Here is a 25185-nt window from a genome sequence, read left to right as displayed (position 1 = left end):
GCCCGAATCTATTTAAAATCTATTTTTTCGTCATGTCACCCGCCCGACCCGCGGTTTATCCGCGGACTCCGTGGATGAGACCGCAAACCGCGCATCTCTACTAAATAACTATATTTTTGTATTTGACTGGGGTAAAGTTCCAGCAACACCCATGACCCCGAGAAGGACAAGTGGTAGAAAATGGATGGATGGTCTTTTATTATACATGTTTCACACAACAACTGATCAAATGTATGACTAAGTCAAGTGGAGGTGTCCATTTGATTACACGTGGACCACCCAGGAAATGTGGGTGTTTTCAGCACCAATAAAGACACATCAAAATTGGAAAATTAGAGCTAAACACATCATGTAATGGGAAAAAGCACAACACAAATATTTGTCTTTAAATCAATGGATAACGTTTATGTAGCCTTTTTATTTGAATATTGAATTGTAAATTACATGATGAGTTGGCGACTTGTCCAGGGTGTACTCTGCCTTCCGCCCGAATGCAGCTGAGATAGGCTCCAGCGACCCCAAAAGGGACAAGCGGTAGAAAATGGATGGATGGATGAGGGCATCACATCCGCGTTATTTTTTTTTTTCTCTGTCAGAAGATACCGGAAGTTGCAAAATAAGTTGCATTAACAAAGGCATTCACTCTCTGGTAACCGAGCAAGACTGAAAGTGATCAGTGAGCATGACATTCTAACAGCCAATACCAGTATCAAGTTTGGTTGCGCCATCTTGTTTTTATCACGGTTGATTATTTGCATAAAGTGAGTAGGGAAACTGAAAATGAGTGGTGCTGAGAGTGCAGATATTGTCAATAAAACAGGAACATTCACCTCGACAGGATTATTTTAAATGGACTGTGATCTGACTTCCGTGGTCTGTAAATGACAATAAGCAAGGCACTCGTGCCCAACAAGACTGATAATACCAAACCAACTTAGCCGCGCTGAAAGCTGTAACTTTGAGGCACTAAACCTGCAGAAAAATAACTCTACTCTGATTTGTCTATATTTACATTTTGACACTTTTAAACTATTTTGTTACATGTTATTAAGCATTTCTTACATATTACTTTTTTTGCACCTTAATTAGAAGAGGTTATGTGTTCAATGAGATTTTAGAACATTGTTTACATTGCAATGTTTCCCCCAGAATATGTGTTAGGTGTCTTCCCGGCGGACAGACCGGGGAAGGGGGCGGGTGGGTGTAAGAATCAGTGTAACTCTGTCCGTCACCATCACTTCTCCACCTCGTCGCTGCCACCACACAGCCTGGGGGGCAATAGACTACAGACTATGGTGAAGTAGGCCGGCTTCGTTGCGTGAAGAAGCCTGAAATTTTTTGTTGTATTTTCCGCTCCATTTGCTGATGGTGATATACAATGTGTATCTCGATATTTTTTCCATAAAGTAAAAACAAAACAGTCCTAGTTACCTGAGGTACTAAAATTAAGTCATTATTATACCACATGCTGACATGTGTTCAACTCATCATGCTTAATTTATTACAGCATTTGGGAAGCCTGTAGTTGATTTTTATTATGTAAGTGTAAATAAAAATGTTTGCATTTAATATATTTTTCTCCTGGTCCTTACTTTAGATAGGTCACACAAAATATCAATAATGATTGATACAGACTGATATAAAACACTGTCACACAGTTTTTTTAGACATATCACCCAGCCCTCGAGCTGTTCCTCTACTTTGTCTAATTTGGTTTGATATTAGAGTGGTTAATGTATTTTATAATAAATAGTATGACAGCTTCAATGTAACCATCTAAAAATGGGTAAAAGTTCCATATGGTATAACAAAACAATGTCTTTGCTCAAAGAAAATTTGAGAAATATGCAATGTAAACAGTTAAACAACGTTTTTACAATAGAAATGGTCTCAGCTCGGAACTAATTAATCGTCATCAACTTCTTCATAGAATGGATAGGTTGGACTTTGGAGGTTGTGCTGTACTTACTCAACACCTAACAAAACTGGTTTAACATGTCTGATCATTTTGATGTGTCAAAGTTTGTACAAGCTTCGCCCACCAGGTGATCTTAAGCAGGCAGTTGTGAACGTGTGACAACGAAGAACAGGTGCTTTTTGTGCAACGACAGACGAAGTACTTGGATATAATTGTAAATCAATCTTATGCTATCGGAAAGCAACCGAGAGGGACCCTCTGATGCGCTAATATCACTCTCACATTTTGTGTCATGCGATGGCTTCAGGGCAAAAAAGGGGGATTTCCAGTGTTGAAAAATGTTCCCTTTTGATTGCAAAATCCCACAAGGACATTTGCTGGATCAAATGTCCCAACATCATTATGAAAGTTTTTTTTTTTTGGAAGAGCTCATGTTGATGATATTTGATAATTCCAGCAATAGCTTTTGACCTTTTTTTTTTTTTTGCGATGCACTGTAATGTTGCTATGATCTCTGACCCCTCTTTGAGGACACGGTAGACAAATGCTGCAAATAGCTTTGACCGAAGCACGGTTCCTTCTGAGCCTAAGCCCTGGCACGTGATTGGTAGACAAGCAAAGTGGGACAACCACACAGTTTAACCTGAACAAAGATTTGCTTTGCTCCTGGGTGTGTTCGTTCAGTTGTCTTATAATGATAAAATTAACTACACTTATGCAAGGTACAGTTTCATTTGCTTGGTTTGATGGTTGTTTGCTGTAGCTTATCAGGTTGAAAGAACAATAGAGGTTGTGGGGGTGAATGATGGTCCTTGTAGCAAAACAGGTAGATTTTTTTTTTCTTAAGCTGTTCCATACCACCATTCAGAAATAGCCCTGGATGTATCATTGGAAAACTAAACCCTACTTCTCTCCTTTAGGCAATACCACTTGAACAGCAGCAGCGCTACCACCGCCACTTCGCCGGATGTCCCGATTGACATATTCTCTGCATTCTCAGACATGGTGGATTTCCCCTGCCTCAACCTCCCCAGGAATGGCGATTTCCCCCAGGTCGGTGACTAAAACTCTGAATTTTAGAAATGTCTTCTTGGCTTATCAGATGAAGTGATCTTGTCCTTTGATCCTGGCTTCCTCGGTGTGTATTCACCTTGCCTAATGTACCTTAGAGCCCACTGATTAAAGCCTTGTGTTATCTAGACAGCCCTAGTACTGCCTTCCCCATTCATGTCCACGCATGTCATCATTGCAGCACTTAAATTAAAACAGTCTTCTGCACTTAGATTCACAGGCCTACAGAAATTATTCTCTGAATTTTGTCCTGAAACTGAAAAGTAGTTTAAAAAACAAGTTGTGAACCAGTTGTATGCTCTTTTCAAGCTTCTGTCTGAGGACAAGGCAAATCATTAACAGCGTTGGCGCTACGAATTTTCAAAATGGGGTCCCAGGAACCCCATATAGTCATAAAAATGGGGTCCCACAGTTAATTTTTGGTGTCCCACTTTTTTGTAACCCGATTTGAAATCAAATGATAAATGTAGGGCTGGGTGATATGGCCTTTTTTAAATATCTCTATATTTTTAGGCCATGCCACGACACACGATATATATCTCAATATTTTGCATTAGCCTTGAATGAACACTTAATGCATATAATCACAGCAGTATGATGATTCTATGTGTCTACATTAAAACATTCTTGTTCAGACTGCAGTAATATATGCTTATTTTAAACTTTCTTGCAGAGAGGGAAATCACAACTAGGTCAATTTACCAAAAATGTATTTATTAAACTGTTATTAAGCAGTGGCACAAACATTAATGTAATTTCAAAACAGAAAATGCAAGATTGTCAGAGACATTTTAAAACAAGCTATTACTGCACTTTTGTGCATGATGTCACTCAGATGACATATCAAAACAACACCAAATTAAAGTGCACTTTTTGTACAAAACACCATTACTTAAAACAAAGTGCACTTTTGTGCATGATGTCACACAAGATATTTCAATAAGTGTCAAATAAAAATGAGCTGCATAATAGGAAATCATATAGTGTATGTCATTTGCTATGTGGTAGGTTCCTGTAGGCGTTATCTCCTTCTATTGTTGACAATTTTTTTCATACGGTGTTAATCTGGAATTGGTTGCTTCGGCATTTTGTTGGTGTGGCCAGAGATGTTGACATGCAGAGTTTCAAGCACTATTCATTCTCTAGTGGGTGACTTTTGAAAAGATGCAACATTAGTAGTGATGCTACTTTTTGTAGCAAAAACTTTTGCCACATACTTTATATATTACAGTTGTCTTCAACATTTTCCCGCTTGGAGGCAAACCACCGCCGTTCTGTTTTTCTTGGAAATTAATTCTGCCTTCATTTGTTACCAGATTCGCACCTTCTTTCTCTCGTATTACCACTCTAACCGCTCCGCTAATATCACAGCTAACGTTACCCATGCTGCTACCTCTCTGCTCCGCGAGAGCCTATGTGACGTATGTAAGAAGGTGTGCTTGTTTTATGTCTCTGTGAAAAGGAGGGACAAGAAAGTGTGAGAAACGCCTGTAGTGTAATGCCTGCAGCTAAAAGCAACTGCGTGAGGACATTTACTCAAATATCACGATATAGTCATTTTCTATATCGCAAGCTATATCAAGTATATTCGATATATCGTCTGGCCCTATATAAATGTATGAATTATCCTGTTATAGCTCACATTCTTTATTGTTTTGGAAAAGGTTGTCATAAACATTACTTAATTCATCAAAAAAAATAAAAGACAACACATAATTATGCATATTTATTCGGTTATAAACATTCATTCACTTTCTTCTTCCTTCATGGATCTATACTGTATTGCTGCCACATCAAAATAAAAGTACTCGGGCTGACGAGCACCACTGACACATCTCATCTCTGCATATTTGACCAGAACTCCTTTATGAGCATTCCATCCATTTTCTACCACTAATTCCCTTTTGAGGTCGCGGGGGGCGCTGGCACCTATCTCAGCTACAATCGGGCGGAAGGCAGGGTACACCCTGGACAAGTCGCCATCTCATCGCAGGGCCAACACAGATAGACAGACAACATTCACACTCACATTCACACACTAGGGCCAATTTAGTGTTGCCAATCAACCTATCCCCAAGTGCATATCTTTGGAAGTGGGAGGAAGCCAGAGTATTCACGGGGAGAACATGCAAGCTCCACACAGAAAGATCCAGAGCCCGGGATTGAACCCAGGACTACTCAGGACCTTTGTATTGTGAGGCAGACACATTAACCCCTCTTCCACCGTGCTGCCTCTTATGAGCATTACATATTTCAAAATCAAGTACATACTGTACTGTTTACTTGTTGAAACACCCTTTACAAAGCTAATCTCTACCCAAACGACCACTTTGCTTTCAGCCAAAAATGTATTTGAAGGGTCTTTCAGCAAGTAAACAGTACAGTAGGTACTTGGTTTTGATATATGTAATGCCATTAAGGGTATTCCGCCTTCCGCTCGATTGGAGCTGAGATAGGCGCCAGCGCCCCCCGCGAACCCAAAAGGGAATAAGCGGTACCATACCATCCCATTCGTTTGGTATAGGGCTCTAACAATAAGCGGTATTTTTGATAACCACGGTAAAACGTGATTGATAACTGCACAAATGAACACAAGAATCATTAATATCTTTCCCCATTAAGAAACGACATACCCCGTGCTAAACTTATAGAAACACATTGCTGTCTGAGCAGCTAAGAAATTAAATTGTGCACATTGACCCAACAAGCTGTGCTTCCTTTGCACAGGGTGATCGTTCTTTATGAGACTGAGGTGTTTTTATGATGCGATGGATAGAACCCGCCTGCCAGAAATAATAGATAATAATAGTGATGTAATTGATAGGGTTTTTCCAGTTCTAATTCCACTTTCGATTTTGCTAAACGATTTGCTTCCTTAACGGTTCTCTTATCGATTTTTATTTTAGAAAAAAAACAAAGAAAAGGTGGATTAACCTCAATGTTGTTGAGTTTAAGGGTAACATGACCTTACAAAGCCTACTACGAGGTTACATACGTAGCCTAGAAGAATAAAAAGGTACTTTAAAAAAAATATAAATGTAATAAACATATATTCTTCTTTAGAATTCAACAAAACAAATATTGTAGAAATTACACAAGAATGTAACATTTTGTGACATGTGATATTATTACATGCAACATGAGATATGCTAAGCCTTTATTGGTTAGAATTTTGATGATTGTGGCTTACAGTTTATTAAAACCTTGAATTGAAAATCCATCGAGGTTTCAAAAAGTGTAAAGCCGATATCTAAATAAAGACTTGACATACTTCATTTTCCATGTAATGAGTTACCGTATTTTTTGGATTATAAATCGCAGTTTTTTGGCCGGTGGTGCGATTTATATGTGAGAAATGATTAACAAATTACTGTAAAATATCAAATAATATTATTTATCTCATTCACGTAAGAGACTAGGCGTTAGAGATGCGCGGATAGGCAATTATATCATCCGCATCCGCGTCATCGAAATCGTCATCCACCCGCAGTCCACCCGAACCATCATTTTATCAGGACCGTACCCGCCCGCCAACCGCCCGCTGAATTACATCAGAGGTTGGCCACTTTTACCACTCACAGAGCTATTTAAACCTGTTTCACAAAATAATGAAGTCAATTGAAGCCGCTAACGTTCTCGCGACTTTTCAATAGCGTTCATCCTGATGACAAGTATATGGGCCTGCTGTGAAGCCATTGCCTGTGACACCTTCAACAACATGTACGAACCGACTGTTGGTCCAGCAACATGTTGTGAGTTGCTTCCGCAATCACACGTACGAGATTGAAAGGCATACTGGGTGATACAGAGTACACTGATGGTTGTGATATAAACAACTTTAACACTTACTAATATGCGCCACGCTATGAAGCCACACAATACAGGATTGACAAACACATTTCGGGAGAACATCCTCACAGTAACACAACATAAACGCAACACAACTAATACCCATAATCCTTTGTATTCATGACACATCCTGAATATATTTTGCACCCCCGGTGGGGGGTGGCGGGGTTTGGGGTGTATAAAATAGTCAGGAAGAGTCATGAATACAAAGGATTATGGGTATTTGTTGTGTTGCGTTTATGTTGTGTTACTGTGAGGATGTTCTCCCGAAATGTGTTTGTCGTTCTTAATTGGTGTGGCTTCACAGCGTGGCGCATATTACTAAGAGTGTTAAAATTGTTTATATCACAACCATTAGTGTACTCTGTATCACCCAGTATGCCTTGCAGTCGTGTGCATGTTGCCGCGGAAGCCACACACAACATGATGCTGGACTGACAAGCCGATCGTGCATGATGTAGAAGGCGACAAAGCCAAAGTCTTCATAGCATGCACTAATCCTTATTATCTGGGTAACTGCCGGCAGTCACTCAAGAGAATAACAGCGCCTCTTATTGACTTCTTAACTTTATGACACGGGTCTTAAATGGCACTTTGAATGGCAAAGGATACTGATCCCAGAACCATGTATGTCAAATATCTCCGGATGGTTCAACTGCCACCCGCCCGAATCTAAATAAAATCTATTTCTTCGTCATGTCAACCGCCCGACCCGCGGTTTACCCGCGGACTCCGCGGATGAGACCGCAAACCGCGCATCTCTACTAGGCGTATATCAGCAATTGTCACACGCACACACGTCAACCAATACAAATTCGGCGGGGGCTGGTCATGGCAGCAGTGCATTGGTAAACGTATAGCATGTTGTAATTGTTGTAGGAATTTGAATGACTCTTACCATAATATGTTACATTAACATACCAGGCACGTTCTCAGTTTGATATTTATGTGTCATATAACGTACACTTATTCAACCGTGTTGTTCACTATTTCTTTATGTATTTTAAAATATCTTTCAAATGTCTATTCTTGGTGTTTGATTTTATCAAATACATTTCCCCCAAAAATGCGACTTATACTCTTATTGCGACTTATATATGTTTTTTTCCGTCTTTATTATGCATTTTCGACCGGTGCGATTTATACTCCGTAGAGATTTATAATCCGAAAAATACGATAATGTATTAGTTCCACATTTGAAGTTAACTGTTGACATGAATGGACTTGTACACAATATTCACTTTTTTTTTAACTTGTATAATGACTGAGAGAAAATCTGGTGGGGGGAAAACATGCAACTTTTCTCTGACTACGATTGAACATTCACCTACCGAAAATGAGGAGTATCTACTACTGTAGCAAATGGATGCAAGATTTTGACCACAAACTTTGTCGCTGCTCGGTGACATTTGTCTAGCGGCAGACATCAACCGGACCGATCACTGCCCGGCTTGCAGCCAGTCAGAATCATTTTCTTGTCATACTAATCTAAATGAGAAGGCAGGATTGATGGATGATAGGCGGTGATTTATTGTATTCAGATGAGGTGCTTGCGTTACTGCTCAATGAGATGAGGTCGGCGCGGTTCAAAAAGGTGACTTTCATTCATAGTTGTTGCATGCTGTGTGTTCAAATGTTTCATCATATTGCTTTTGTGTCCTCCTCTTGATTAAATCGCAGCCTTATAATTTTACAAGTAGCGCTGTTGCAATCTTTTCTCATAAAAATGTTTGTGTTTGTTCTGCCCGGCCACCCCCATTTTGTGATCGGAAGTCGTTACACACGTTGCATAACGATGTCATTTCCACCAGTAGGAACCATTAAGAGATTCCAAGGAATTGATACACTGGACTGGATTTTGATTCCCATCCCTAATAATAATAATACATTTTATTTGTACTGCATATTTTATGAAATACATTCTAAAGTACAAAAGTACACACCAATATTTAAAACAATAAAAGCCTAGCAAATAAAATGGATAAAATATTAAAACTAATATACACACCCCGATTTCATATGAGTTGGGAAATTGTGTTAGAAGTAAATATAAACGGAATGCAATGATTTGCAAATCCTTTTCAACCCATATTCAATTGAATGCACTATAAAGACAAGATATCTGATGTTCAAACTCATAAACTTTATTTTTTATTTTTTTGCAAATAATAATTAGAAGCCGGCGTACACCTTGGACAAGTCGCCACCTCATCGCAGGGCCAACACGGATAGACACACAACATTCACACACTAGGGCCAATTTAGTGTTGCCAATCAACCTATCCCCAGGTGCATGTCTTTGGAGGTGGGAGGAAGCCGGAGAACCCGGAGGGAACCCACAAATCATTTTGGTGATTTAACCCCCAATTCCAACCCTTGATGCTGAGTGCCAAGCAGGGAGGTAATGGGTCCAATTTTTATAATGTTATGGTACCCATGATCGTTTTGGTCACAATAGCGATGTTATCAATCAATCAATCAATCAATCAATCAATGTTTAGTTATACAGCCCTACATCACTAATGTCTCAAAGGACTGCACAAACCACAACACAAACCACTACGACATCCTCGGTAGGCCCACATAAGGGCAAGGAAAACTCACACCCAGTGGGACGGTGGTGACAATGATGACTATGAGAATCTTGGAGAGGACAAAAGCAATCAATCAATGTTTATTTATATAGCCCTAAATCAAAAGTGTCTCAAAGGGCTGCACAAACCACAACAACATCCTCGGTACAGAGCCCACATAAGGGCAAGGAAAAACTCACACCCAGTGGGACGTCGGTGACAGTGACAATGATGACTATGAGAAACCTTGGAGAGGACCGCAGGGAGAGAGAGGGGGATAGAGGAGAAAAAGAATAGAAACGGCTGATCAACTGGTCTAAAAAGGGGTCTATTTAAAGGCCAGAGTATACAAATGAGTTTTAAGATGAAACTTAAATGCTTCTACTGAGGTAGCATCGGCATTCCAGACTACTGGAGCCCAAATGGAAAACACTCTATAGCCCGCAGACTTTTTTGGGCTCTGGGAATCACTAATAAGCCGGAGTCCTTTGAACGCAGATATCTTGCCGGGACATATGGTACAATACAATCGGCAAGATAGGCTGGAGTTAGACCGTGTAGTATTTTATACGTAAGTAGTAAAACCTTAAAGTCACATCTTAAGTGCACAGGAAGCCAGTCCAGGTGAGCCAGTATAGGTGTAATATGATCAAACTTTCTTGTTCTTGTCAAAAGTCTCGCAGCCGCATTTTGTACCAACTGTAATCTTTTAATGCTAGACATGGGGAGACACGAAAATAATACGTTACAGTAATCCAGACGAGACGGAACAAATGGATGAATAATGATCTCAGCGTCTTTAGTGGACAAAATGGAGCGAATTTTAGCGTTATTACGGAGATGAAGGAAGGCCGTTTTAGTAACGCTTTGAATGTGTGACTCAAAGGAAAGAGCTGGGTCGAAGATAAAACCCAGATTCTTTACCGAGTCGCCTTGTGTAATTGTTTGGTTGTCAAATGTTAAAGTTGTATTATTAAATGAATGTCGTTGTCTAGCAGGACCGATAATCAGCATTTCCGTTTTCTTGGCTTTGAGTTGTAAAAAGTTAGCGGACATCCATTTTTTAATTAATATGAAACTTTCATATATTGTTACATCCCTATTATGGTATAAGCAAAAGTGAAAGTAAAATCCATCAGGTCACTTAACCGCTGTAAGAGGAAGGCTCCCCTTGCACACAGCTCTGCAGGCCGTGGCATGAAGGAGGATGATCTGTGGTCCACAGAACTTTTCCTTCCTTTTAAAATGACTACATCATCTACCGTAAAAATACAGTTGACCACTATCGTAAAAATACAGACAGCCACGGTGTAGGAAGATGATTATCCAACATTTGCATCTACGAGCTCAACCAATTGTTCTAAGCTACATTTAAGGTAAAGTTAATGCTATCTTCACATAAACTAACTACCCTTTCTTTGTGTTTGGCATTAGTGACACAAATACCAACATGTTACTGAGAAAGATAGCCACTAAAATGGCTTATATGATTTGAAGAAGAGAACTGAGGCACAATTTTATGTTTTACTTTAACACTAAAATAGTCACAATTGAGGTGGTAAATTTAAAAATCATCAAATACACACTTTTGGGTTGCAGGTTTAGCAACAATAGACTGCATTAAGAACTGTGCTTGATCATTTGTTTGGAATCTTGAGTGTGGATCTCAAAAATGCAGAGACAGAAATCTGCAAACAGTCAATACCTCTTTAATATTGGGGTGGAAAAAAAAAACAACAAAAGGCGATAGCGGAAAAAGATGTATGGGACAGCGTGGCGAAGTTGGTAGAGTGGCTGTGCCAGCAATCTGAGGGTTACTGGTTCAATCCCCACCTTCTACCTTCTTAGTCACATTCGTTGTGTCCTTGGGCAAGACACTTCACCCTTGCTCCTGATGGGTCCTGGTGAGCGCCTTGCATGGCAGCTCCTGTCATCAGTGTGTGAATGGGTGAATGTGGAAATACTGTCAAAAGCGCTTTGGGCTCCTTAAAAAGGGGTAGAAAAGCGCTATACAAGTACAACCCATTTACTATTTATACGTTGATAAACATAGGCAAATACAAAAACTAGCTGCGTAAGGCAAACTGGAGACTGGTCAGACCTGACAAAGTTCAAAGGAGTGAGGTCAAGAAGGCAGTCTATCTCAGTGGTTCTCAAATGGGGGTTCGCATACCCCTGGGGGTACTTGAAGGTATGCCAAGGGGTACGTGAGATAGTTGTAAAATATTCTAAAAATAGCAACAATTTAAATATCCTTTATAAATATATTTATTGAATAATACGTAAACAAAATATGAATGTAAGTTCATAAACTGTGAAAAGAAATGCAACAATGCAATATTCAGTGTTGGCCGCTAGATTTTTTGGTGGACATATTCCATAAATATTGATGTTAAAGATTTCTTTTTTTGTGAATAAATCTTTAGAATTAAGTGGATCTCTATTATAATCCCCAAAGAGGGCACTTTAAGTTGATGATTACTTATATGTGTAGAAATCTTTATTTATAATTGAATCACTTGTTTATTTTTCCAACAAGTTTTTTGTTATTTTTATATCTTTTTTCCAAATATTTCAAGAAAGACCACTACAAATGTGCAATATTTTGCATACAATAAATTATATGCAATTTAATTTATGTCTGATTTAACAAATCAGAAACTGAAGACATACTGCTGTATTTTACTTTTTTATGTCTTTTTTTTAACCAAAAATGCTTTGCTCTGATTAGGAGGAACTTGAATTAAAAAAAAATGTTCAAAGGGGGTACGTCACTGAAAAAGGTTGAGAACCACTGTTCTAGCTCATGGACATCCAAGGACAACTTGTGAGATGCCGGCTGTGACCACTCAGCCTAAATAGCAGGTGACTAATTGGGATCAGGTGTGGCCAGTCTCTTGGAGCCCGTAGCACGTCACACTGCAGGAGAGACAGAAAAGATAAGGCGAGGAGAGCAGAACCACAACAGCAGGGACATAATGTAACACCATCGACACAAATGAGCACAAGATCAAGCAGTGAAAATGTGGGTTTGGTTACTGTCAAGTTTGCATCCTTAGTTGTTGAAATTAAATCTGTTGTTTTAAATAGTTGTTTTGTTAGCAGCTAAACTTGCATGTCGCGAGAGCGGCGATACTGTGCACTAGGGTTGTCCCAATACCAATATTTTAATACCGGTACCGGTACCAAAATGTATTTCGATACTTTTCTGAATAAAGGGGACCACAAAAATTGCATTGTTGGCTTTATTTTAACAAACAATCCTTTGGGGTACATTAAACATATTTTTCTTATTGCAATCAAAGAATAATTTTGGCCTTAAATAAAATAGTGAAATAAGTAGTCTACTGACATATGCAGTAACAAATTGTGTCATTTCTCATTCTATTATTTTGCCAAAATTATGAGCGAGAAGCTGTAAAACTGAATTATTAATCCACTTGTTCATTTACTGTTAATATTTGCTTATTTCCTCTTTTAACATGTTTTATCTACACTTCTGTTAAAATGTAATAATCACTTCTTCTGTTGTTTAGTTTTGGATGATACCACACATTTAGGTAGCGATTTGATACCAAGTCGTTACAGTATCATACAAACTCCGTTTCCATTTGAGTTGGGAAATTGTGTTAGATGTAAATATAAATGGAATACAATTATTTGCAAATCATTTTCAACCCATATTCAATTGAATGCGCTACAAAGACAAGATATTTGATGTTCAAACTCATAAACTTTATTTTTTTTTGCAAATAATTATCAACTTAGAATTTCATGGCTGCAACACGTGCCAAAGTAGTTGGGAAAGGGCATGTTCACCACTGTGTTACATCACCTTTTGTTTGAACAAAACTCAATAAACGTTTGGGACCTGAGGAAACTAATTGTTGAAGCTGTAAAAGTGGAATTATTTCCCATTCTTGTTTTATGTAGAGCTTCAGTCGTTCAACAGTCCGGGGTCTCTGCTGTCGTATTTTACGCTTCATAATGCGCCACACATTTTCGATGGGAGACAGGTCTGGACTGCAGGCAGGCCAGGAAAGTACCCGCACTCTTTTTTTACGAAGCCACGCTGTTATAACACGTGCTGAATGTGGCTTGGCATTGTCTTGCTGAAATAAGCAGGGGCGTCCATGAAAAAGACAGCGCTTAAATGGCAGCATATGTTGTTCCAAAACCTGTATGTACCTTTCAGCATTAATGGTGCCTTCACAGATGTGTAAGTTACCCATGCCTTGGGCACTAATGCACCCCCATACCATCACAGATGCTGGCTTTTGAACTTTGCGTCGATTACAGTCTGGATGGTTCGCTTCCCCTTTGGCCCGGATGATACAATGTCGAATATTTCCAAAAACAATTTGAAATGTGGACTCGTCAGACCACAGAACACTTTTCCACTTTGCATCAGTCCATCTTAGATGATATTGGGCCCAGAGAAGCCGGCGGCATTTCTGGATGTTGTTGATAAATGGCTTCCGCTTTGTATATTAGATCTTTAACTTGCACTTACAGTTGTAGTGACGAACTGTATTTAGTGACAGTGGTTTTCTGAAGATTTCCTGAGCCCATGTGGTGATATCCTTTATAGATTGATGTCGTTTTTTGATACAGTGCCGTCTGAGGGATCGAATGTCACTGTCATTCAATGTTGGTTTCCGGCCATGTCGCTTACGTGGAGTGATTTCTCCAGATTCTCTGAACATTTAGATGATATTATGGACCGTAGATGTTGAAATCCCTAAATTTCTTGCAATTGCACTTTGATAAACGTTGTTCTTAAACTGTTTGACTATTTGCTCACGCAGTTGTGGACAAAGGGGTGTACCTCGCCCCATCCTTTCTTGTGAAAGACTGAACGTTTTTTGGGTAGCTGTTTTTATACCCAATCATGGCACCCACCTGTTTCCAAGTAGCCTGCACACCTGTGGGATGTTCCAAATAAGTGTTTGATGAGAATTCCTCAACTTTATCAGTATTTATTGCCACCTTTCCCAACTTCTTTTTCACGTGTTGCTGGCATCAAATTCTAAAGTTAATGATTATTTGCAGAAAAAAAAATGTTTATCAGTTTGAACATCAAATATGTTGTCTCTGTAGCATATTCAACTGAATATGGGTTGAAAAGGATTTGCAAATTATTGTATTCCGTTTATATTTACATCTAACACAATTTCCCAACTCATATGGAAACAGGGTTTGTACATTGGTCTTTATCAAAGTCCTCATGTGACCAGGGACATATTTCCTGAGTTTATAAAAATAATGTGAATTTAAAAAAAAGGGAAAAAGATTTTGTGATCATGAAATATATAGATGGAATCATAGTAGTAATGACTAGATACGCTATTGTACTTGGTATCATTACATTGGATGTCAGGTGTAGATCCACCCATGGCATTTACATTCATTTACCACATTCTGACATGCTAGGTTATGTTAGCGGTTACGCCGGTGAGATATTGTATCCTCCTACGGTAAAGCATGTTTAGCTATTCCTTATCCTGCAGGGATGATACTTGAAAGAAACATAGTTTATTCATCGCCATTAGGCGAGGATTAGTGATTTAGAAGTAGCTAAAACACTATGGATAGATGTTAGCTCCTAGCTAGCTAGCTAGCTAGCAATTTCTTAAAGCACCTCTTCCTGAGGGCATTTCAGTGTTATAGTGTCATCTTTATCTTTAGTTTTTAGGCCAAATTGCGTCCATTCTCCCTTTTCTGTCTACACACATTATCTGTGATAGTGCGCTGCCGAACACGCTCCTCTACTCTTAAACCCAGCAATGTCATGACGTGACAGCGCACCGTCATGGCTGTTAAAACCAAAAAAATTAAAATTGGTAACCCATCCATTCATTCTCTACCGCTTGTCCCTTTTCGGGGTCGCTGGGGGTGCTGAAGCCTATCACAGCTGCATTCGGGCGGAAGGCGGGGTACACCCTGGACAAGTCGCCACTTCATCACAGGGCCTATACAGATGGACAGAACTGGTACTTTTCAAACAGAGTATAGTACCGTTTTTGGTTCATTATTACCGCAATATTATACTCTTAAACCCCACTGTGTACACCCTCGAAGGGACGATACAGTGTATGTATGGTCTGCTGACATCAAAGTTTATTTTCCCCAAAACCAAAATCTTCCTCTTGTAGGGTTCACTTCTTATGGATTTATTTTACGGGCAAAATGCAAATGAAAGGTTTGAAATCTGTACTCCTGTGAGTGTTCCATTTAAACTTTTTGTCATCGCACAAATTATTTTCATGCGAATATGAGAGTGAAATGCTCACACTGTACGGGCCTGTTACTGTGTTCCATCGAGGGTTGTACGGTATACCGGTATCAGTATAGTACCGCGATACTAATGAATCATTATCGGTACTATACAGCTTCTGAAAAGTACTGGTGTTTTTTAAACTCAGGACTTTGAATATGACCAATGTATGATCCTGTAACGACTTGCTGTCGGATTGATACCCAAATTTGTGGTATCATCCAAAACTAATTTAAAGTATCAAAAACCGAAGAATAAGTGATTATTACATTTTAACAGAAGTAAATATAGAACATGTTAAAAGAAAAGGTAATCAATCAATCAATCAATGTTTACTTATATAGCCCTAAATCACTAGTGTCTGAAAGGGCTGCACAAACCACCACGACATCCTCGGTAGGCCCACATAAGGGCAAGGAAAACTCACACCCAGTGGGACATCGGTGACAATAATGACCCAGTGGGACGTCGGTGACAATGATGACTATGAGAACCTTGGAGAGGAGGAAAGCAATGGATGTCGAGCGGGTCTAACATGATACTGTGAAAGTTCAATCCACAATGGATCCAACACAGTCGCGAGAGTCCAGTCCAAAGCGGATCCAACACAGCAGCGAGAGTCCCGTTCACAGCGGAGCCAGCAGGAAACCATCCCAAGCGGAGGCGGACCAGCAGAGCAGAGACGTCCCTAGCCGATACACAGGCAAGCAGTACATGGCCACCGGATCGGACCGGACCCCTCCACAAGAGAGAGTGGGACATAGAAGAAAAAGAAAAGAAACGGCAGATCAACTGGTCTAAAAAGGGAGTCTATTTAAAGGCTAGAGTATACAAATGAGTTTTAAGGTGAGACTTAAATGCTTCTACTGAGGTGGCATCTCGAACTGTTACCGGGAGGGCATTCCAGAGTACTGGAGCCCGAACGGAAAACGCTCTATAGCCCGCAGACTTTTTTTGGGCTTTGGGAATCACTAATAAGCCGGAGTCCTTTGAACGCAGATTTCTTGCCGGGACATATGGTACAATACAATCGGCAAGATAGGATGGAGCTAGACCGTGTAGTATTTTATACGTAAGTAGTAAAACCTTAAAGTCACATCTTAAGTGCACAGGAAGCCAGTGCAGGTGAGCCAGTACAGGCGTAATGTGATCAAACTTTCTTGTTCTTGTCAAAAGTCTAGCAGCCGCATTTTGTACCAACTGTAATCTTTTAATGCTAGACATGGGGAGACCCGAAAATAATACGTTACAGTAGTCGAGGCGAGACGTAACAAACGCATGGATAATGATCTCAGCGTCTTTAGTGGACAGAATGGAGCGAATTTTAGCGATATTACGGAGATGAAAGAAGGCCGTTTTAGTAACGCTTTTAATGTGTGCCTCAAAGGAGAGAGTTGGGTCGAAGATAACACCCAGATTCTTTACCGTGTCGCCTTGTTTAATTGTTTGGTTGTCAAATGTTAGAGTTGTATTATTAAATAGAGTTCGGTGTCTAGCAGGACCGATAATCAGCATTTCCGTTTTTTTGGCGTTGAGTTGCAAAAAGTTAGCGGACATCCATTGTTTAATTTCATTAAGACACGCCTCCAGCTGACTACAATCCGGCGTGTTGGTCAGCTTTAGGGGCATGTAGAGTTGGGTGTCATCAGCATAGCAGTGAAAGCTAATACCGTATTTGCGTATGATGTCACCTAGCGGCAGCATGTAGATGCTGAAGAGTGCAGGGCCAAGGACCGAACCCTGGGGAACTCCACACGTTACCTTAACGTAGTCCGAGGTCACATTGTTATGGGAGACACACTGCATCCTATCAGTAAGATAAGAGTTAAACCAAGACAGGGCTAAGTCTGACATACCAATTCGTGTTTTGATACGTTCTAATAAAATATCATGATCGACGGTATCGAAAGCAGCGCTAAGATCGAGGAGCAGCAACATAGATGACGCATCAGAATCCATCGTTAGCAATAGATCATTAGTCATTTTTGCGAGGGCTGTCTCCGTGGAGTGATTTGCCCTGAAACCGGATTGAAAGGTTTCACATAGATTGTTAGACGCTAAGTGTTCATTTAACTGCTCCGCAACAATTTTTTCGAGGATTTTTGAAATAAAGGGAAGGTGAGACACCGGTCGGTAGTTTACCATGAGGTCAGGATCGAGGTTAGGTCTTTTAAGAAGAGGATAAATAACCGCTTTTTTGAATGCTAGGGGAACAGTGCCCGAGGAGAGTGATAAGTTTATAATATTTAGCACTGATGGACCTAATAATACAAAGAGCTCCTTGATCAGTTTCCCAGGGACATGGTCAAGTAAACATGTTGTCTGTTTTATTCCATTTACACGTTGTAACAATTCCTCTAATGTTATTTCCTCAAAACGAGAGAAACTATTTTGGAGGGCAGTATCCGCCGTATATACAATCGTGTCAGTGTTAATAGAACCCCGTTGTAGCTGGGACGCATTGTCTTTAATCTCCTTTCTAATGACTTCAATTTTCTTACTAAAGAATTGCATAAAGTCATCAGCTGAGTGGGTTGAGCTACTGGAAGGGGTCCCTTGTTGGGTTAGCGATGCTACCGTACTAAACAAAAATTTAGGATCGTTTTTATTACGGTGGATGAGATTTGAGTAATATTTAGCTTTAGCTAAGGTAAGCATGCGTTTATAAGTTATTAAACCATCACTCCATGCTTGATGGTGCACCTCAAGTTTAGTCGTGCGCCATTTGCGTTCCAGCTTTCTACATAATAATTAAGTAAGTAGATATTAACAGTAAATGAACAGGTAGATTAATAATTCATTTTTTACCACTTGTTCCTAATAATTTGGAAAATGACACAATATGTTACTGCATATGTCAGCAGCTAAATTAGGAAGGAGCCTTTGTTTGCTTACTTACTAATAAAAGACAAGTTGTCTTGTATGTTCCCTATTTTATTTAAGGACAAAATTGTAATAATAATTGTTTTTTACTCTACGATGCATTTCCAAACGTGGGTGCCATTCATTATGTGTGAGAGATTTGAATCCAATTTGGGTTATATCAACTGAACTTTCTGGTTTTGGACACTCCCTTTCATGGGAGACATTCTTGGCCGGTTTGCTTTCCTGTTCTTCCTCCAGTATATGCTGGTATTTGCAGTTGTTACCCGCTGCTCTCTTATCAGGATTTGCTTCTCTTAAGGCTTCATCATGCTACAGCGTAGTCATTAAGCTGGACCTTATGAAGACATCCTTGATCTTGTTTTAGCTCTTTGGCTCTTGGTAGTAGTTAGTAGTTGTGTTGTTAATTTTTATGAGTGCGCACAATCCCAACTCTCGTTTTTGGAAGTGCTCAGTAAGGTCCTTCTGTGTACTTAGAGATTGAGGAGCGATACGGTGATGACGCTGGTGTATAAAGAAATCTGAAGGCTGACACGGATATTTTAAAGATGCATATTTTTCAATACATTCTTTGAAAATGCAGGTTTTTGTCTGTAAAAATAAGGGTTGGCTGAAAACACATATTCGTAGATGCATAGCATTTTGGACATGGACAGTTCAGAATTGATTGGCAAACGTCCCAATATTGATTTTTTTAAGTATGTACATAAAGTATTACAGATGCGTACACAATGCTAAACACAGCTGGAGGAGATGAGAAGTCATGCTAAGCTAGTTTAAATGTAAAAGAGTGAAATAGCAAAAGAATAGTATACTCCAACTGAAGTCTAACAGGGATCGAACTTAAGTTGCTGTGCAGAAGTTTGGGGAAATAATTATAAAACCAACAGACATCCCTGGGCAGCACCGGTGGAACATGGGTTAGTGCATGTGCCTCACAATACGAGGGTCCTGGGTTAGATCCTGCGCTCGGGATCTTTCTGTGTGGAGTTGTCATGTTCTCCCTGTGACTGTGTGGGTTCCCTCTGGCTTCCTCCCACCTCCAAAGACATGCACCTGGGGATAGGTTGATTGGCAACACTAAATTGGCCCTAGTATGTGAATGTGAGTGTGAATGTTGTCTGTCTGTGTTGGCCCTGCGATGAGGTGGCGACTTGTCCAGTGTGTACACCACCTACCGCCCAAATGGAACTGAGATAGGCTTCAAATAGCTGTTTTTTAAGTTCTAAACTGTTCAAATTTCCTGATTTAGTAGAATATTTGACAGGGCTTATCATGTTTAAAGCAAGATGTTATCAATTGCCTGGAAATATTCAAAGTTTCTTCATAGAAAGATTTGTGGGTTATAACCTCGGGGGAACGGCAAAATATAAACACTCTTTTGCACTTAGCACAAGGAAACTTTTGTGTCTAAGTCTGTGGGGTGAAATTATAAAAGAGCCTGAGTGATGAGCTCAAACACTTTTCAAACATTGAACATTTTAAGAAATTGTACAAATCTAATATTTTGGTTCGGTATAGTGAGGTCGAGGCTTATTTTGAATATGAGTATAAATGACTTATATGACTTACTTATGATGACACATTGAGGTCATTGTAACCACATTGTTTTGGGCATATTGAGGTATGTGGATCCAGATGAACGGCGGCGGCGATGACCAAGAAGAACGCGGAGTTGGAATATAATTACAACACTTTATGTGCATGTTTATATACATATTTATATAATATTTACATATTTACATAATATGTAACTATAAGCTCCACTCACAGACAGAGTCCCATTGCTTTTATGAGCGGTCGAGCGAGTCAAAAGCCGAACATTATTTTTTTTTTTTTAATTTTTTTTAAATTTTTTGTGGCGGCCGTAATTCTTTCGTGGCGGGCCGCGACAAATAAATGAATGTGTGTCGAATCCTGACTTGTGAAGGACATAATATCACGGCTGTCTTGAGTTTCCATTAATTTCTACAACTCTTATTTTTTGATAGAGTGATTGGAGCATGATACTTTTTTGTCACAAAAAACATTCATGAAGTTTGGTTCTTGTATGAATTTATCATTGGTCTATTGAAAATGTGACCAAATCTGCTGGGTCAAAAGTATACATACAGCAATGTTCATATTTGGTTACATGTCCCTTGGCAAGTTTCACTGCAATAAGGCACCTTTGGTAGCCATCCACAAGCTTCTGGTTGAATTTTTGACCACTCCTCTTTGACGAATTTGGTGCCGTTCAACAAAGTGTGTTGGTTTTCTGACATGGACGTCGGCATTGTCCACATGTTTAAGTCAGGACTTTTGGGAAGGCCATTCTAAAACCTTAATTCTAGCCTGATTTAGCCATTCCTTTACCACTTTTGACGTGTGTTTGGGGTCATTGTCCTGTTGGAACACCCAACTGCGCCCAAGACCCAACATCCGGGCTTATGATTTTAGGTTGTCCTGAAGAATTTGGTGTTCCTATGATTAAAGGCCTCACCTTTTCTCTTTCAAACATTGCAGGGTATTGTGGCCAAACAGCTAATTTTTTGTGGAATAAGCAGTAGAAATGGATGTGGATGGATGGATGGACATCACATGGACAAAGATAAGACTTTCTGGAGGAAAGTTCTGTGGTTAGATGAAACAAAAATGTAGCTTTTTGGCCACAATACCCTGCAATATGTTTGTACTACATGTATGATATGGAGCTGACTATGACATACTCAATAAACAACAAACAAACAGCTTTACAGCAGAGAGTAGCCAGTTCAGAGAGGAATTTAAATAGAATGATACTTCAAGAGAAACAACAATATTGACACAGTGCACCAACGCTGTCAAAGTTAACATGATAATAATGAGTTAACGCTACATTCTTTTAACAGATTCCTAACAAAGGGTTTTTAATGTCCAGAAGACGCGCTATAATGAAATAAGGAAACTCAGTAGGCGGTGATGAAAAATACTTTGCGTGGCAGTTGCTGTCTTGTTAAGCTCAGACGGTGTTTGCACATACATGCTGCGTCCGTGTGCACCTAATATACGGAATAATTCTGGTTTTGCTTACCGACCTCGAAGCAATTTTATTTGGTACATGGTGTAATGATAAGTGGGACCAGTAGATGGCAGTCAAACATAAGAGATACGTGTAGACTTTACTATGATGGCAATATGATGAAGTAAACAACACCAACATTTTATATGTTCCATGGAAAATATGGAACATTAAAGGGGGCTCAAAAATCTAAATGTTTTAGTACGACTTTGGGTAAGTTGTGAAGCCGCACCGCTTGATGGATTGTCGGCTCATTAAACAAACAAGTATTATTATGGTGTGTGTATAAAGCAAGACAAATTATCTGGCGTTTTGTTTCCCAATATTATGCAAAAGCAACTTTTCTTACCATCTGATCTGAAATTGGGATCTACATAAATCCTGAAAAAATTGTGCCCCTCTGCCTTTGTAGTCCGTGTCGATGCTGTAGTCGATAAGCTTCTTCTGTTTTTCTATCTTCTTGCTAAGGGACATTCATCCTCCGCTTTTCCCATTTCTAATATAAAGTAGTGTAAAGTTATATCTGTCAGTAAACTCGCCATGAAAGAGCAAAAACATACCGGTCTCATGAGTTTACATTATTCACCCAAGGAACTTTAGTTATTAGAATTCCGGTCGGATGGTTTTCCCGGGACACGTTTTATTTTTTGTTATTGTTTTTGGATGAGAAGATGCTGCTCCATTTTTGATTTTTAATGAAAGTCGGAATGTCATTAAAACAGTTAGCTCCAGCTTTTGACGCTTATTTTTTGACGCACCATTAACATTTGCATTTGTATGGGATCTGTTTGCATGCTGCGTTCGATGTGGATGCAAGGACACTGTCCCTCTGCCAAAGTTGCCTGCAAATGCAGGATTCTTTTGACAACATATCAGTTAGGGTCATGTGTAGCTACAGGGAGAAAGTACAAACAGGTAAATGGACAACATTTTTGTATCTATTAATGTAACAACTCAAGAGTTGTAACTACTCGTCATTCATTGTAGCCGGTCACCCTGAATAGTTGTCCGTACATATCCTTCCCAAGGTTTCTTCTTTTTTTCAGTTTGGGTATATGATGTTGTTCCTTGCCCGGATGTGGGTTCAGACAAGGGGATGTCGTTGTGGTTTGTTAAGCCCTTCGATGCACTTGTGATTAAGAGTTATATCAGATTACAAATCAGCTTTATTGGTCAAGTTGTTTAACACACAAGAAATTTGACTTGGTATACTTGGCTCTCTCTGGTCAGTGTAAGAAATAAGGAAAAACGTAGCAAATACAAGAGAATGCAGTACCCTGGCGGCCGTAAGTAAATTGTGATTAACTGGATCAAAAAAAAGAAGCAAGGATGGTAATGAAATGATCAGAATGTATAAAAAGTAAAGAGTTTGCAGTGTCATGTAAGCCAAACCTACCAACTTTTTTATCAAGACGAGCTTGCGGGATGAAAACGTAAACTCTAGATCATAGATGTAGGAACCTATCTGGCTTTGTCAAAAGATAAGACTCAGATGCAGAGTAGGGATTAATTCTGCAGGCTTTTATTTTTGAAAGCTTCCTTTCACCTCCAGACTCAGTCCATGAATTGATTAATGTGGACCCCGACTTAAACAAGTGGAAAAACTTATTCGGGTGTTACCATTTAGTGGTCAATTGTACGGACTATGTACTGTACTGTGCAATCTACTAATAAAAGTTTCAGTCAATCAATCAATCAGGACAATTCAATATAGGCTATAACTAAACTAGTCAAGTTTCAATCAATCAAGCAATCAATCAATCACGGCAATTCAATATAGGCTATAACTAAACTAGTCTGTGAAAAAGGTTCCAAAAAAAAGGAAAAACCGAAAAATCACTCCAAAAGGAGAAAAACACACAAAAAATAACAAACTATACTTGGCGCCGTATATTCTATGAAATTTATTCTAAACAAAAAACGCTCCAACAGGAGGAAGAAACAATGGCTTTGAAACGTATCCACTGTCCCTAATCTAATAATGGTTGACAAAAATGTCACTCAAAAAATTGAGGAAAAGGAAGAACTGTAAGAAAAGCTGATAACTCACCACTTGGGCTGAAAAACTAAATAACACAAAATCACTCTGCTGATGTGGAGAAAAAGAAAACTCAAAGTATCAACGAAAGAATTCAGGATCAAGGTATTTAAACACGAGATGAGGCGAGGCATGGGCAGGGACTCGAGAGGCACGAATAAACAAGACAATCTGGAACAGAACAAAGGGAGGCGTGGGCTTATAAGACACATGAGGGTAATGAGGAACAGGTGGAAACAATCAGGGGTCAAGTGTGACGTCAGACTGATGACACAAAAGGAAGGGCAAGTGACCGGAAATGAGAGGAGTTACTTTTCAAACTAAAACATGCAATTCACAAGACAGAAGAAACCAAGACAAGACATCCCTCACCACGGTGGGACAGAACCTGGGGAATCATTGGAGACCGACACATTTTCCCACTCAAAAAAATATACTGCAGATGTGAAAATGTTTGTTTTTGAAATCTTCAACTTGAATGCTTTAATTTGGAAAGTGCTTCACAGCGTCAAGTCACTTTCCTTTCCTCACCGGCTAACTGAGCTTTTGGTAGACAAAAGACCGCAGGCGATCTTTAAAACGATGTGTTGGGAAAGTTTCTATTTAAAACAGTTAGTTAATAAATTCTTGCTATTAGAACAGTTTCTAAATAAGAATTTTAAGCTGAGTGAAGTCATCTTGATCACAGGATGGTCACTCAACATTATTTGATTGCAAACTTTGCCACATTCAAAAAAAAGGTAGACACAGTAACAATAATGCTTACTCAGCTTTTTTAAAGAGTAGGGTAAGTGTCACACTCAGTACATTATCCAGTCCAATCCACTTTATTTGTATAGCACATTTAAACAACATAAATGTTTCCAAAGTGCCGCACAACAATATTAAAAACTATATTCAAATGTCCTTAGCTCCACCAATGACTGCATAAAAAATAAACCCAATATAGAAAATAAATAAATATGATTAAAAACGATTTTAAAGGGTAAAACCAATTAAAACAACTAAAAATCCAAATTAAAAAAATAAATAAAAATAAATAAAAAAACATTTGTCAGATATTATTTGTAATAATGTCGTATCAGCCTGTGTGTCTGCAAAATAGTGTGTTCTTTTTGTCATAATTTTTAGCAAACAAACATTTGCATAAAGAAAAACAAATTGGCCTGTGCCTTGTTGATAGTATTACAAACTTGAAAATTATCTGTCTACGGTACACTTATAAAAGATTAAAAAAGGTTCCCTCGATCTGCCATTAATCACGACTTACTAAGAGTTAACTACGGACAAACTGTGATTAAACAGCCCTTATTAAAACCAAATTTATTTTTTTGTGATTTAAAGGGACTTGTACTACGTTACATTTTTCAAATGAACAAAAAGCACTCCAGTGGCTAGCTTACGTTGTTACTAATAGGAGTATAAAAGAATAAATTATTTAAAAAAAAAAAAATAACAATTAATTCCAAAGACATGCGCCTGGGGATAGGTTGATTGGCAACACTAAATTGGCCCTAGTGTGTGAATGTTGTCTGT

General features: G+C 39.1%; 1 protein-coding gene across 3 annotated transcripts in view; it reads left to right on the top strand.

Annotated features, from left to right (window-relative positions):
• sbno2b (strawberry notch homolog 2b) overlaps positions 1 to 25185 on the top strand; it is a 202296-nt gene that overhangs the window by 73306 nt on the left and 103805 nt on the right. For 2 of the 3 annotated variants that reach the window (XM_061888715.1, XM_061888714.1), the window contains exon 4: positions 2839 to 2971. In XM_061888715.1, the coding sequence (XP_061744699.1) occupies positions 2839 to 2971 (133 nt within the window). Of the gene's footprint in view, positions 1 to 2575; positions 2745 to 2838; positions 2972 to 25185 lie in introns of those variants that run through there. The other variant, XM_061888719.1, reaches the window with a different exon arrangement.

Source organism: Nerophis ophidion, linkage group LG26 (genome assembly GCF_033978795.1).
Source record: "Nerophis ophidion isolate RoL-2023_Sa linkage group LG26, RoL_Noph_v1.0, whole genome shotgun sequence".
Taxonomy (NCBI): domain Eukaryota; kingdom Metazoa; phylum Chordata; class Actinopteri; order Syngnathiformes; family Syngnathidae; genus Nerophis; species Nerophis ophidion.
Note: the sequence above shows the minus strand (reverse complement) of the source record. Positions and strands in the feature narration are given on the sequence as shown.